General features: G+C 38.0%; 1 protein-coding gene across 1 annotated transcript; it reads left to right on the top strand.

Moving 5' to 3' along the window:
• Positions 1–3,131: 3,131 nt before the first annotated feature.
• LOC141300075 (myosin-7-like) lies at positions 3,132–15,052 on the top strand. The gene is made up of 37 exons (XM_073830380.1): positions 3,132–3,344; positions 3,664–3,807; positions 3,888–4,044; positions 4,148–4,175; positions 4,282–4,387; positions 4,685–4,777; positions 4,859–4,922; positions 5,005–5,103; positions 5,185–5,288; positions 5,391–5,529; positions 5,629–5,747; positions 5,846–5,995; positions 6,086–6,256; positions 6,342–6,666; positions 6,735–6,814; positions 6,894–7,099; positions 7,184–7,307; positions 7,390–7,526; positions 7,614–7,869; positions 8,132–8,374; positions 8,457–8,633; positions 8,753–8,898; positions 8,990–9,080; positions 9,164–9,553; positions 9,643–9,769; positions 9,877–9,995; positions 10,091–10,287; positions 10,405–10,588; positions 10,665–10,830; positions 13,009–13,133; positions 13,210–13,518; positions 13,623–13,826; positions 13,922–14,218; positions 14,312–14,416; positions 14,509–14,604; positions 14,711–14,845; positions 14,949–15,052. Exons 1-37 carry the CDS (start codon positions 3,144–3,146, stop codon positions 14,967–14,969), a joined length of 5,835 nt encoding a protein of 1,944 aa, XP_073686481.1. The 5' UTR covers positions 3,132–3,143; the 3' UTR covers positions 14,970–15,052.
• Positions 15,053–15,331: the final 279 nt, after the last annotated feature.

Below are 15,331 nucleotides of genomic sequence, written 5' to 3'. Positions count from 1 at the left end.
CTTTTCACAATACTGGCAATAATGTAAGCATTTATTAGTGTTCCTTTCTTGTGAAGAATATAAAAAAATAAATAAAATAAAAAACATTTTTCTACCACTGAAAAACTATTGTAGTTTTTTATATAAATTGTTATTAATATTTTAAATTATTATATTTATTTTTACATTTTCTGCTATTCTGTTATTTTTCTACCACTGAAAAACTATTTTAGTTTTTTAGAAATTTTTATTAATATTTTAAATTATTATATTTATTTTTACATTTTCTCTTTTAATTTTAGCAATTATTTTAGTGTGTTTTTGTCTATATAGTTTCTATTAATTTTTTTATTAGAGTTTTAGCTTTAGCTATTTTAACTGAATGAAAAGGAGAAATGTTGCTATGAAAACTAGTTGAAATAAAATAAGTTTACATTTTGTGAAATTTTTATGTAAGTGCTTATTTTATTTATGGCTTTAGTTAACTTTACTAACCTTGTTTTGAAACTATAATAAGAATATTTATATTAATATTTAAATTCACGCAAGAAATGTCAGTAGTCTTTTAATTACATTGTTAGTAGCAAAACTAGATGCATGGTCTGAAGCAGCACAAGACATGAGGTCGAGACACAATAGATGTAACAGATGCAAGACTGTTCTACTCCACTGACAAAAGGAAGCTCAGATTACAAAATTCATCAGCCATAAGGTGCCACCGTTTCTTCCATTCTTACTCTTGAGTGCTGATAAACCAGGGTGAGCAGACAGCTGAGAATGAGGCACTGCAAAGGATGAGGGGCTTGTTGAGAGGGTGCAAAATAACTGAGGGACGAGGTCAAGGCAGGCCCGAATCCTCACAAAAGGTCGAGTGATGGCTCACGCGGCTCGTCTACAAATCAATGCTGTACATTAACGCTATTTAGAAACAGATCTGGGGCTAAGACCAGTTGCTTTGACCTGCTCATCATGTTTCTTTTTGCTAAGATGGGCTAATTATAACAAACAAGCACTTCATATTATAGTACCTGCATGACTTTTGAAATGTATTCAGAATAAAATCAGATTGCATCGAATTGCATTTTGTATCTTATAGAAGCCTTTTCATGCATTTAATTTGAGAAGATTCTTGGATGCACATGACTGACCATGAACTTGGTACAACCTGTACATCACAAGTGATGGATTTATCATTGAGTAGTCAAGAAAGGTCAGAGCGACAAACAAGAACAAGCAAGAGGGTCGCAGCTGTCTCTGCATTAGGTGAGAACAAAAGGTTGCAAATATCCATTGTTGCCGTTACAGCTGTCTACTGACAACTTTACAGTTCCGTGACAGCCGTCTTGCTCGTCAGGCATTGTTACCTTGTCTTTATCCTTGAGCACAAAGATAAACCTGTGAAATTCCCAGTGCATGCCTTTCTCTCTTTGAGGACAGAAAGTGACACACGGTTCTAGAAAAGCATCCTAGCGCAGCTGAAGCATATCATGTGTACGTGGCAAGAAATATTTGCGCTATCCATAATGTGAGACAAAACAGTGTCTGCATTGAAGACAGTCATTGCTGGTTAATAAAGCTTTGTTTGAATATGATTTGATTTAAAAAAAGATGTGTGAAGCAGGTTTAACTATTATGCATCATACAGACCTGTAATATTCTGTCCACCCCCAAAGTGCAAATTTAATTATATTTAATATCTAGCTGAATAAAGATAATTAACAAAAAATATGACATTTTTTAATATATTTTTCATTTTTGTTTATATTATATTAATATATATGAAGTGTTTATTTGCAAAACAGATAACTTTTAACTAATTTTAACAATTTTCAAAAATCACGTTTTTTCATTGTGCATTTCAATTTTATTTATACAATAAAAAAACATGATTTTTGAATTTAAAACAGTTATCTTTTTTTTTGCAAATACAGTTTTCATATATATTAATATAATATAAACAAAAATATAAATAAAAAATACATATAAAAAATAAAATAAGTAAATAACACATATAGGACAAAAATAGCACCATTGTGATTTAGATCTCATCTGATCTTCGATGCTATGCCACACACCACTTGCTACTGTACTGTGAGTGACAGATTTTTTTCAGGCACCCAAAAAGAGCCACACACACAAGTGATCCGGACCAAATACAGAGAGTGCACGTCACGGTCATTGTGCCTCTATATAAAGAGAAACAATACAGCACAATGTTGCAAGCTCACATCATTGTACCACCTAAAGGTAAGCTGGTTTGTATTAGTAATATTTTGATTGCTGTACAGCATCACAGATCATTTAGACTAAACTGTTCATGAGGACTGAACAATAGAATAGGATGACTTTTTACTAATTATGTTATTGTATATGTTTTATTGCAAGGACTTGTACTTGGATTTTGTCTGATAAGGAAGGCTTTTATAATGGTCATCACATTTTCCTGCAATATTTTTATTTTGAATCTCATTTACTAATAAAGCAAGAGCTGATTAGAAATATATGGTGGACATGCACATGATAATTATCTTTTAATTTGTATACACTAATATAGTATATAGGGATGTGCATCTGTATACCTGAGGCCGAAGCAATGTGTATCCTGATGCATACCCAACAATATGCAATACGATGCTATGCAATTCAATATGATACAGATAGTTTACTCTTATTTCTTGTTCATAGTAAGCATTTGATGCAATATGCTCTACCTCTGTTATGTAAATCTATTTTCTATATGACTCCCAGGACACACCTCAGTCTCCTTAGATTTGTAATACGTCATGTTCATATAGCAGCAGTGCTGTGCTGATAAAGTGCTTGAGAAACAGTTTAATTTAAATTATTGGTCAATTTCAAAATTATAAAATTATAGCACGTTTACTAATAATTCTACATAAATAAATAATTTTTTACCAATGCTAATATGTTGGCAATGATGCATTGTAATACAAATGCCAACTTGTACCTGATGCACACTTTTTTAAACCAATGCATTGTATTAACTTTTATGCCGGTTACGCCTTAGTATATACTGTATTTTTGCATGAGATTGTACTATTATATACTGCATATTATTGTTTTTTTTTTTATTGTAAACAAGTTTTATATGTTCAGAGAATTTTTAATTTTGTCATCTTTGCCTCAGCCTGACTGACTGAAAAATGGGGGACGCTGTGATGGCAGAGTTTGGACCTGCGGCTCCGTTCTTACGAAAGTCGGACAAGGAGCGTCTGGAGGCCCAAACTCGCCCCTTTGACATGAAGAAAGAATGCTTTGTCCCTGATCCTGAGGTTGAGTATGTCAAAGCCTCTATCACCAGTAGAGATGGTGACAAAGTCACTGTTGAGACTGAATTTGGAAAGGTAAGGTCTAATCTCTGAAATGTTAACATTTACATTTATTCATTTACCAGACGCTTTTATCCAAAGCAACTTACAATTGGGAAATATTTCTATGCAAATAGACACAGAAAGTGCCTTGTTTTAGATAAGTACAAGCTAGAAAGCGTCAAATAGTGTTGTAAGAGTTGAGTTTTTGTAGCAGTCGCTTGAAAATTGTCAGGGAGTCCGAATTCCAGATGGGGTGGGGAGATCAAAAAGATCATGCTAATACACAGTAATGCATCAATGTAGAATAGATTTGCAGTGTGAATGACAAAACATTTTGGTGTGGCTTCCACAGACGGTAACTGTGAAAGAGGTTGACGTTCACCCTCAAAACCCGCCAAAGTTCGATAAAATTGAGGACATGGCTATGTTCACCTTCCTGCACGAGCCCGCTGTGCTGTTTAACCTCAAAGAGCGTTACGCAGCCTGGATGATCTACGTGAGTGGAGTCTTAAAAACACTCACACATTCACTTGATCACGTTTGAGCAGATCTAAACCTGCTGTGAATCTCTTACAGACCTACTCAGGGCTCTTCTGTGTCACTGTCAACCCCTACAAGTGGTTGCCAGTGTACAACCAGGAAGTTGTTGTCGCTTACAGAGGAAAGAAGAGGAGTGAAGCTCCTCCTCACATCTTCTCCATCTCAGACAATGCCTATCAGTACATGCTGTCAGGTGAGGATCTGACTTGTAATTTTGTATTTATTAATTTATTTATGTGGAGATTTAACATGTGATGTGTATTGAAATTTCAAACCAACGTTCTTTTTTTTCACAGACAGAGAAAACCAGTCTGTCCTGATCACGTACGTAATAAAATATAATGATTTAGAACAGAATTCCTCCTTTCACCAATATTTTCTTGTTGTGCTGCATCTAATAAGTCTTTTAATGGGCTATTTTTATTTTAAGTGGAGAATCCGGTGCTGGAAAGACTGTGAACACTAAAAGAGTAATCCAGTACTTTGCAAGCATTGCAGCAACACCTGGCAAGAAAGATCAATCAATGGAGAAAAAGGTGCTAAATTCCCCCCAAAAATGGCATATACTAGACAAATGGATATACCCTCTAAATGAATGATGTCTTCATAAATTAAATAGTCACAAATTGTCATTTGATACACCCTTACACCCGTACCTGACAGCAATGTGTTAACGTATACAAACAACAACATTATTGCTTTCTCAGTTATTAATCTATGGTGACTTCTTTATGAATTATTATTATTAGTAGTAGTAATAAATGACCACATAGAACAATGTCAGAAAATATGGTTGTTAACTGAAAAGTATGTTTTACACAATTGATTTTCAGGGTACTCTGGAGGATCAAATCATCCAGTGTAATCCTGCTCTGGAGGCTTTTGGTAATGCCAAGACCATCAGAAATGACAACTCTTCCAGATTTGTAAGTGTGGTTCACATTGGTGTTGTTATTTTATATAGGTTTCATGATATTCTATATATTATATTTTTGCTATGTTTACAGGGTAAATTCATCCGTATTCATTTTGGCGTCAGTGGAAAGTTATCTTCCGCTGACATTGAGACTTGTAAGTACTTTACTGCCAAGCAATAACACTTTGATGAAATATGCAACCGTTTTGATATTCATCCATTTATCAATATATTTAGATCTGCTGGAGAAGTCTCGTGTAACTTATCAGCTCAAGGCTGAGAGAGACTACCACATCTTCTACCAGATCTTGTCCCAGAGAAAACCAGAACTGCTGGGTAAAACTACCTGTCATATCTATTACCATCACTGTTTTTAATTAGATGAGACTTTTCTGATCTGTTTCCATTTCTCTTTAGAGATGCTGCTCATCACCAACAACCCCTATGACTATTCCTTCATCTCCCAAGGAGAGACACAAGTGGCTTCTATTGATGATGGTGACGAGCTGCAAGCCACTGATGTGGGTGTTTATTAAATCATAGAGTTTAAAGGAAGACTTTAAGTGAACTTGCCAAAAAGAAGAATATTAAGCATTTTAACATGCTCTGCATATTTGCTGTAGGAAGCGTTTGATGTGTTGGGCTTCACCCAAGAGGAGAAGAACAGCATCTACAAGCTGACTGGTGCCGTCATGCATTACGGCAACATGAAGTTCAAACAGAAGCAACGAGAGGAACAGGCCGAGGCTGATGGGACTGAAGGTCAGAATAACTTGAATCTCAACTTCATGAAGGGAAAAAAAAGTCTAAAAAAAAATGTATCTAAAGTCATTGATCTGTATTCTTTTTTTTAACATGTAGATGCTGACAAAGTCGCATATCTGATGGGCCTAAACTCCGCTGACTTGATCAAGGGTTTGTGCCACCCGAGGGTCAAAGTAGGAAATGAGTGGGTGACCAAGGGACAGAATGTCCAGCAGGTAACAAATGAAAATAATATTATAAGGGACAGTCTTCCCAAGATATACAAACATCTGTAGATTTTGTTGTGTCTCAAATTTAATATTTCCTTTATCAGGTGTACTACTCTATTGGTGCTCTGGCAAAGTCAGTGTACGAGAAGATGTTCTTGTGGATGGTTGTGAGAATCAACCAGTCTCTGGACACCAAACAGCCTCGCCAGTACTTCATTGGTGTGCTGGACATTGCTGGGTTTGAGATCTTTGATGTAAGACTACATCTATTGATTACTGTTTTTTAAGAACTTTAGTTTTTTGCTGCTTTGTCATTGTAATCACAAAATATATCCAACCTGCAGTTCAACACCTTCGAGCAGCTGTGCATCAACTTCACTAATGAGAAGTTGCAGCAGTTCTTCAACCACCACATGTTTGTGCTGGAGCAAGAGGAATACAAGAAGGAGGGTATCGAGTGGGAGTTCATTGACTTCGGCATGGACTTGCAGGCTTGTATTGAGCTAATTGAGAAGGTGGGTGAAAATTACACACTGTAAATGATCTTAACTGTTGTGGAAGACTGACATATTGACTGTCACAATCTATTACTCACTTTAGCCCATGGGTATCATGTCCATCCTTGAAGAGGAGTGCATGTTCCCCAAAGCCAGTGATGCAACATTCAAAGCTAAGCTTTATGACAACCATTTGGGGAAAAATCCTAACTTCCAGAAGCCCAGAATTGTCAAAGGCAGACCAGAAGCCCATTTTGCCCTGGTTCACTACGCTGGCACTGTTGACTACAACATTTCAAACTGGCTAGTGAAGAACAAGGACCCCCTCAATGAAACTGTTGTAGGGTTGTTCCAGAAATCAACTCTTAAGCTGTTATCTATTCTGTTTGCTAATTATGCAAGTGCTGACTCAGGCAAGTACACACTATGTATATGAAATATCATAAGCACTAATTTTACTGTATAATAGTAACAATACCTTTCATGTAATTCACAGCTGCCGATTCTGGAGGTAAGGGTGGCAAAGGAGCAAAAAAGAAGGGCTCTTCATTCCAGACAGTGTCAGCCCTGCATAGGGTATGTGAGGTTATAACACTGCTTTGTCTCACATGGTTTTATTGCATTTCAATTCAAATCATCTATGGTTTACCCACAGGAGAACCTGAACAAGCTGATGACCAACTTGAGGTCAACTCACCCTCATTTTGTGCGTTGCCTGATTCCCAATGAGACTAAGACTCCTGGGGCGATGGAGAATCCTCTGGTCATGCACCAGCTGCGCTGTAACGGTGTGCTGGAGGGCATCAGGATCTGCAGAAAGGGATTCCCCAACAGGATCCTGTATGGAGATTTTAAACAACGGTAAGTATGAAACTAAATGACTTTTGTGTCTTGCAAAATAATTTTATGTGTGACACCAAGTGATTGGAATTTTTTTTTTCCAAGGTACCGCATCTTAAATCCTGCTGCTATCCCTGAGGGACAGTTCATTGATAACAAGAAGGGTGCAGAAAAACTTCTGGGTTCTCTGGACATTGATCACAACCAGTACAAGTTAGGACATACTAAGGTATTTTTATATTAACAGTAACTTGTTACAAAGCCACTGTTTAATTTTCAACCTTCTTGATGCTAAATTCTTTGCTATTCAGGTGTTTTTTAAGGCTGGTCTACTGGGTACACTTGAGGAGATGCGAGATGACCGTCTTGCACTTATTATTACTGGAATTCAGTCCAGGGCTCGTGGTTTTCTATCAAGAATTGAGTTCCAGAAAATTGTGGAGAGAAGGTTCGTTTTTAGCTCTTCAGACTTTAATGTTTTCTCCAACTTACAATATATAATGCAAGTCTGAACATACTTATTCAATATCTACAGAGATTCTTTGTTGGTGATCCAGTGGAACGTACGTGCCTTCATGGGTGTCAAGAATTGGCCCTGGATGAAGCTCTACTTCAAGATTAAGCCTCTGCTGAAATCTGCTGAGACTGAGAAGGAAATGGCCAACATGAAGGAAGAATTCACCAAGCTGAAGGAGGCTTACGCCAAATCTGAAGCCCGCAAAAAGGAGCTTGAGGAAAAGATGGTTTCTCTTCTCCAAGAGAAGAATGACCTGCAGCTTGCAGTGCAGTCTGTAAGTTTTTTGACTCAAGAGAATGTGTTTTTGTGAATTGTGGGGACTTTCCTTAGACTTCTATTACTTTTATACTGACCAAACTATATTTTTTACTAGCACTGACAAGTATACACACACACACACACACACACACACACACACACACACACACACACACACACACACACATACATATACACACACACACACACACACACACACACACACACACACACACACACACACCTAAATTAATTTTTTTTTTTTTTTACTCTGAAAGGAGCAAGATAATCTTACAGATGCTGAGGAGCGATGTGAGGGTCTGATCAAGAGCAAGATCCAACTTGAAGCCAAAGTCAAAGAGCTGACTGAGAGACTGGAGGATGAAGAAGAAATGAATTCTGAGCTGACTGCCAAGAAAAGAAAGCTGGAGGATGAATGTTCTGAGCTCAAGAAGGACATTGATGATCTTGAGCTCACTCTAGCCAAGGTGGAGAAAGAGAAGCATGCCACTGAGAACAAGGTCAGTTTTTTTTAACACAACATGTTAGACATGTAAAAATGGTTTGTTAGGAGTTCACTGATACTATGACACAAATCTACAGGTTAAAAACCTGACAGAAGAGATGGCAGCTTTAGATGAAATCATTGCTAAGCTGACCAAGGAGAAGAAAGCTCTGCAGGAGGCCCATCAGCAAACACTGGATGATCTCCAGAGTGAGGAAGACAAAGTCAACACTCTCACTAAAGCCAAAGCCAAGCTGGAGCAACAAGTGGATGATGTAAGAACCAGAACACATAACACTAGAATTAAAATGAGGAAATAAGGAATTGCCTGATTATTTATAATTAAAGTGATTCATTGTTTATAAGTGTTGTTATAATTTTGGATTAAATTAAGCTTGAAGGTTCTCTGGAACAAGAAAAGAAAATTCGCATGGATCTTGAGAGAGCTAAAAGAAAGCTTGAGGGTGACTTGAAGTTGACTCAAGAGAATGTGATGGATTTGGAAAATGATAAGCAGCAGATGGAGGAGCGGATAAAGAAGTAAGATATAATATATTCTAAATTATTGAATCTGCAGTTTTAATATTAAAAGAAGTTTAATCCATTTTGTGTCATCCTGTTTACTTGGCAGAAAAGACTTTGAAATAAGCCAGCTCAATAGCAAGATTGAAGATGAGCAGGCAATGGCAGCCCAGCTTCAGAAGAAACTGAAGGAGCTGCAGGTAAACTTGATGATCCTTAAAATGTTGGGTAGTGGGACGGTAAGGAATGCTAGCTTTAACTTGAGTTTTCCTCACATTACCAGGCTCGAATTGAAGAGCTTGAGGAAGAGCTGGAGGCTGAGAGAGCTGCTCGTGCCAAAGTTGAGAAACAGAGAGCTGATCTGTCCAGAGAACTGGAGGAGATCAGCGAGAGGCTGGAGGAGGCTGGTGGAGCCACTGCTGCCCAGATTGAGATGAACAAGAAACGTGAAGCTGAGTTCCAGAAACTGCGCAGAGACCTCGAAGAGGCCACTCTGCAGAATGAGGCCACCTCCGCTACACTGAGGAAGAAACATGCCGACAGTGTTGCTGATCTGGGAGAGCAGATTGACAACCTTCAGAGAGTGAAGCAGAAGCTGGAGAAAGAGAAGAGTGAACTCAGACTGGAACTGGATGATGTGGTCTCCAACATGGAGCAGATTGTAAAGGCAAAGGTGAGTAGGAACAAATTATGCTAATAGACTAAATCTTACGTGTTGTCAGTTAAAGACAGCAATCAAATATCATGTATTTAATCTTCAAGGCAAACTTAGAGAAAATGTGTAGAACTCTGGAAGATCAGATGAGCGAGTACAGAACCAAGGCTGAGGAAGGTCAACGCACAATCAATGACTTCACAATGCAAAAAGCCAAACTGCAAACTGAGAATGGTAAACACACAAACTATTATGCTGTCATTATGCTATGCTATGCTATGATGCTGTTTTGATACTTTCAAAAAAAAAAAAAAAAATCTTTTTCTGATATTGGATTTCAGGTGAACTGTCCAGACAGCTAGAGGAGAAAGACTCCCTGGTGTCTCAGTTGACCAGAGGCAAGCAGTCCTACACTCAGCAGACTGAAGACCTCAAGAGACAACTAGAGGAGGAAGTCAAGGTTTTCAAAATCTCCATCTCAGTCCAATTTTTTGCTAAAGATGTAACCAATTAGACATAAAAATTCAATGGAACCAACTATTTGCTTGTCTTTAGGCTAAGAATGCCCTGGCCCATGCAGTTCAATCTGCTCGTCATGATGCTGATCTGCTGAGGGAGCAGTATGAGGAGGAACAGGAAGCCAAAGCTGAGCTTCAGCGCAGTCTGTCCAAGGCAAACTCTGAGGTGGCTCAGTGGAGAACTAAGTATGAAACTGATGCCATCCAGAGGACTGAGGAGCTGGAGGATGCCAAGTATGAAACCAACAATATTTAAATCCTGATAGAGTTTTGGTCTTTAGTACTGGGACACAAAATATCTTCAAAGGTTTGCCGCCTTGATATACTTTGTATTTTGATTATTTATAACAGGAAGAAACTGGCTCAGCGATTACAAGATGCAGAAGAAGCTGTAGAAGCTGTTAATGCTAAATGCTCCTCATTGGAGAAGACCAAACACAGGCTGCAGAATGAGATTGAAGATCTCATGGTGGATGTGGAGAGATCCAATGCTGCTGCTGCTGCTCTGGACAAGAAGCAAAGAAACTTTGACAAGGTAAATAAAACACTATCATTTGTTCTTCGTCAAGCTTCTATGGTAGCTAATCAAAGTCTTTGAAATTATCATACAGGTCCTAGCTGAGTGGAAGCAGAAGTATGAGGAGTCCCAAACTGAACTGGAAAGTTCCCAAAAAGAAGCTAGATCCCTGAGTACTGAACTCTTTAAATTGAAAAACTCATATGAGGAGTCACTGGACCACCTGGAGAGCATGAAGAGAGAGAACAAGAATCTCCAAGGTAAGTCTGGTTTTTAACCGTCTGAGGCCTGAGGGTGTTTTGAGGCCCTGAAGAAGTTTGACATGCCCTGACATTTGTTGTTTTTTCAGTATCTTAAAAACATTTTAATGGCTAAAGTCTGATTACATTGTAATCAGCACATATTGGGCTACAATAATATGTAAGCAACATTAACGTACATGGTTGTGTTTTTGAGAAAACTACATTTATGCGTGGTTAGTGAAAAACTAAAGTTTTGAAGTCACTGAAATAAGGTCATGAAACACATACAGGCCATTTGTTAACAAGACTTTTGATAATAGTATGGAGTAGGCTAGAATTTTATCAACCAAATGATGTGAAAATCATCTCGTTCACTCGTTCAGAAAAAACAATATATTGATGTAAATTTTCTAAAACATGTTTTGTGATCGAAAGGGATTATTCATAGGTGTGGCAATGGCCCATGAATATTTAGCAATTCACACCTGAGAGACAAAGGGGTCCTCCCTAATGGCCCCATCAATGCCTGACTTCACTAGCAGAACAAGAAACAATGTGAGAAGATTCAAAAAATCGTTTTTTAGATTATTTGTATTTTATTTACAACACAGTATAATCAAAACATACATAATGAAGGTCAAAGACACAATATTGAGCTCCCTCATCTAACCACACAGATGTGCACAGACTTTGTGGCATTTCTAAAAAACTTTTTCTGAATTCAGTTCGACAAATAAAACAAGTAAATCTTACCTGATATTAAAGTGTGTGCACTTTAAATATCTGTATTTGTACTGTATTTTTATCTGTATCATCTGAAGTTTGTACAGCGCTCTCAGAGGAAAACAGTTTGAAGAGACTCAAGGGAAGGACAGCAAGATTCATCTGTTGAGCAGGTTTCTGAGCACTAAAAACAACAAAAGCAAAACATCTGTGAGCCTATTTATATTAGGAGCATCTATAATAAATAAATACACACACACTACCAGACAAAGGTTTGGACACACTTCCCTTTACAGGGGAATAACTGGTATATAGTATATAGTCATAGATTCTAGCATTTGTACTAATGTAAAAAAGGACATGTAATATCTGAGAAACTAATAATCATTGTTTAGCACTATATTACGAATAAACGTGATGTAAACATACATTCAGTGTAAACACTCATATTACTTTTACACCCTACTGTTATACAATAAAATAAATAAATATGATCTTGCATCTTACATAAACATATCGTCATAAATGCATCTTACATTCTTAAATGCATCGTTTTCTAAAACCTAAAAAATATCTAAATAGTTAGAGATGCAATGCAATCAAACGTACTTCATAATGTTTCCTTATGTATATAGTCAGGAATTATAGTTTGGAATAAGTCTAACTAGTAAAATGTGTACACGTTTTGTCAAAGTAAATAACAGCGAAAGCAAGTAGGCAAATAAAAGTAAGACTTACTCATGTAAATGTCTCCTCCTGCTGGGTTTGCGTCGCATCACGTCCTTCTTATGATTGAGGTTAATATAAGTCTTATTCCTCACAGCATGTCTTCGTTTCAGAAACGAACTGTAACCAAGATGAACTTGAAAAGACGTGTTTCTTTGTTTGCGGTGATGTGGGAGTTTCCTTGCCGCGCTTGTAGCACATGGCTAATTTAAATATCAATCGTTCTTCGCACGTGGGCCTGATCTCATTAGATATAATCAGTTGCAACTGGATAGACTAGACATACCCTTTGTTTCATATGGATTACTTTATTACAGAATATTTGTTTTCGCTAAAACTTACTTCGTTTAAAAGCATACATATCAAGCTTTCTGTAGATACCACTCTTCTGTTTGTGTGCTGAGTATTCACCGAGTTTGAATGATTTAAGTGACGCATTTCTAAAAGCAGTTCGTGGAGACAGAGAAAACAGAAATCACACTGTTTGTTTTCTTTATTCTATAAAAAAAGCACAGCGTTCTTTTGCTCTTGTGAGTGTGCACAAATAAAAGTACACACTTAACAGCTTCCAATGATGTATAGCTCTAATTTGTATGCCAGAAACCGACAAAGTATTTTTAGTGTTTTTTGCACTGATCTTAAAAAAAGTAGGTTGGTCACGCCGGCGTGACCGTCGGCCCCAGACTCCAAACCATTAGTCTAATTCCTAGTATTTGTGAAGTCATTTGTTTTATTTTTGTTGCACAGAGGAAATCTCTGACCTCACTGAGCAACTTGGTGAGAGTGGGAAGAATATTCATGAGTTGGAGAAAGTTCGGAAACAACTGGAGCAGGAGAAACAAGAGATACAAACTGCTCTAGAGGAGGCTGAGGTAAAAGAAAAACAACAATTTTCCTCAAAATTCATATTCATCTGACATTTCCTTAAATTAAGTTTTCTCTACACAGGGTTCCCTTGAACATGAAGAGGGCAAGATACTTAGAGCTCAGCTTGAGTTCAATCAGATCAAAGCTGACATTGAACGTAAGCTGACTGAGAAAGATGAAGAGATGGAGCAGTCCAAGAGGAACCAGCAGAGAGTGGTCGATACTCTGCAGAGTTCACTGGAATCAGAGACTCGCAGCAGGAATGAAGCCCTCAGAGTGAAGAAGAAGATGGAGGGAGACCTCAATGAGATGGAGATTCAGCTCAGCCAGGCTAACAGACAGGCATCAGAAGCCCAGAAACAACTCAAGGGTCTTCATGGACATCTCAAAGTATGAAGAATCTTCAACTTTTCAACAAGATTTTTTTTATGATGCTTACATGAAAAACCACTTTGTTCTGCAGTCTTTTCATTTGTAAAACTTGTAATTCACAGGATGCCCAACTGCAACTAGATGATGCTCTTCGTGGTAATGATGATCTCAAAGAGAACATCGCCATTGTGGAGAGACGCAACAATCTGCTTCAGGCTGAACTGGATGAGCTGAGATCCATGGTGGAACAGACTGAGAGAGGAAGGAAACTGGCTGAGCAGGAACTGCTGGATGTCAGTGAGAGAGTTCAACTCCTGCATTCTCAGGTATAAAACTATATTCACACTAACAAATCCTTTAAACCGTCTCTTATTACACATCATCTGGAGACTATATGAATGTCAATATGGTCTATGTTCAGAACACTAGTCTGCTGAATCAGAAGAAGAAGCTGGAGGGAGATAATTCTCAGCTTCAGACTGAGGTTGAGGAGGCAGTTCAGGAGTGCAGGAATGCTGAGGAAAAAGCCAAGAAGGCCATCACTGATGCTGCCATGATGGCAGAGGAGCTGAAGAAGGAGCAGGACACCAGTGCTCATCTGGAGCGCATGAAGAAGAACATGGAGCAGACCATCAAGGACCTGCAGCACCGTCTGGATGAAGCTGAGCAGATCGCCATGAAGGGAGGCAAGAAGCAGGTCCAGAAACTGGAAGCCAGGGTAAGCTGCTGATGTTTTCAGAAACAAGTCTACTGTCTTTTCTGTAAAATGCTCATTCTGTTTGATTAGCTAAAATTCTTACACATCTTTTAGGTGAGAGAGCTGGAAAGTGAGGTGGAGATGGAACAGAGAAAGGCCAGTGACTCTGTCAAGGGGATCCGTAAATATGAGAGACGCATTAAAGAACTCACCTACCAGGTGGGGAAAATATTGCCTACAAGCAGTTTTTGCCTTGGTTGATTTGTTATTGACTGAATGTGTAAACTTAAAATACTTGTTGCTATGTATAGACTGAGGAAGACCGAAAGAATCTGGCTCGCCTGCAAGACCTGGTGGATAAACTCCAGCTGAAGGTCAAGTCCTATAAGAGATCTGCTGAGGAGGCTGTGAGTACTTTCCGCCCCTGGTGCCATCATGCAATATGATCATATGCAATTAATGTGCATGACTAATTCAGATTTTTTTACAAACACTGTTGTGTGTATTCTGTAGGAAGAACAAGCCAATTCTAATCTGGGCAAGTTCCGTAAACTTCAGCATGAGCTGGATGAGGCAGAGGAGAGGGCTGATATTGCTGAATCTCAGGTCAACAAGCTGAGAGCCAAGACCCGTGATTCAGGATCCAAGGTAAGACCAGGCACTTAAAACAAAGAATTTTGATAACAAAACTGGAACTGAAAAAGGTTCAAATGCTTATCTTTTAACATTCTTTCCTTTTTCTTTCTAACAGAAGGGAGCTGATGAAGAGTGAACATTTTAGGTGGATCTCTGCAAATAGACTGTTGTGATGATGTCTTCTGTAGTTCAGTAGAATAAACCAGACATGCAAATGAATACTTCAACCTCTTTTATCTTTTTTTAAAATCCATGAACACATTGCAATATCCCAACATGATCCTGTACACAATAGTAAATCAACTGCCTGAATGTATGTGCCACAAATTAGGCCAGTCTACTCTCAAATCTCAATTAAACTTAACAGGAACATTTCTTCAATTGTCCTTTGAAATACACTATCAATCAATAATTTTAATGTTTTATAAAGAAGTTTCTTCTGCTTACCAAGCCTGATTTATTTGACCCAAAATACAGTAAAAGCAGTAAATAAAATAT

This window comes from Garra rufa, chromosome 24 (assembly GCF_049309525.1).
Source record: "Garra rufa chromosome 24, GarRuf1.0, whole genome shotgun sequence".
Taxonomy (NCBI): domain Eukaryota; kingdom Metazoa; phylum Chordata; class Actinopteri; order Cypriniformes; family Cyprinidae; genus Garra; species Garra rufa.
The sequence above is the reverse complement of the archived record's forward strand: the minus strand, read 5'-3'. Positions and strand labels throughout refer to the sequence as shown.

Coding starts and splice junctions, on each gene's coding strand:
- LOC141300075 (XM_073830380.1), top strand. CDS start 3,144: ATGGGGGACGCTGTGATGGCAGAGTTTGGACCTGCGGCTCCGTTCTTA. Junction 9,081..9,163: donor AGAAACTGAAGGAGCTGCAG/GTAAACTTGATG, acceptor TCACATTACCAG/GCTCGAATTGAAGAGCTTGA. Junction 14,417..14,508: donor TTAAAGAACTCACCTACCAG/GTGGGGAAAATA, acceptor TGCTATGTATAG/ACTGAGGAAGACCGAAAGAA.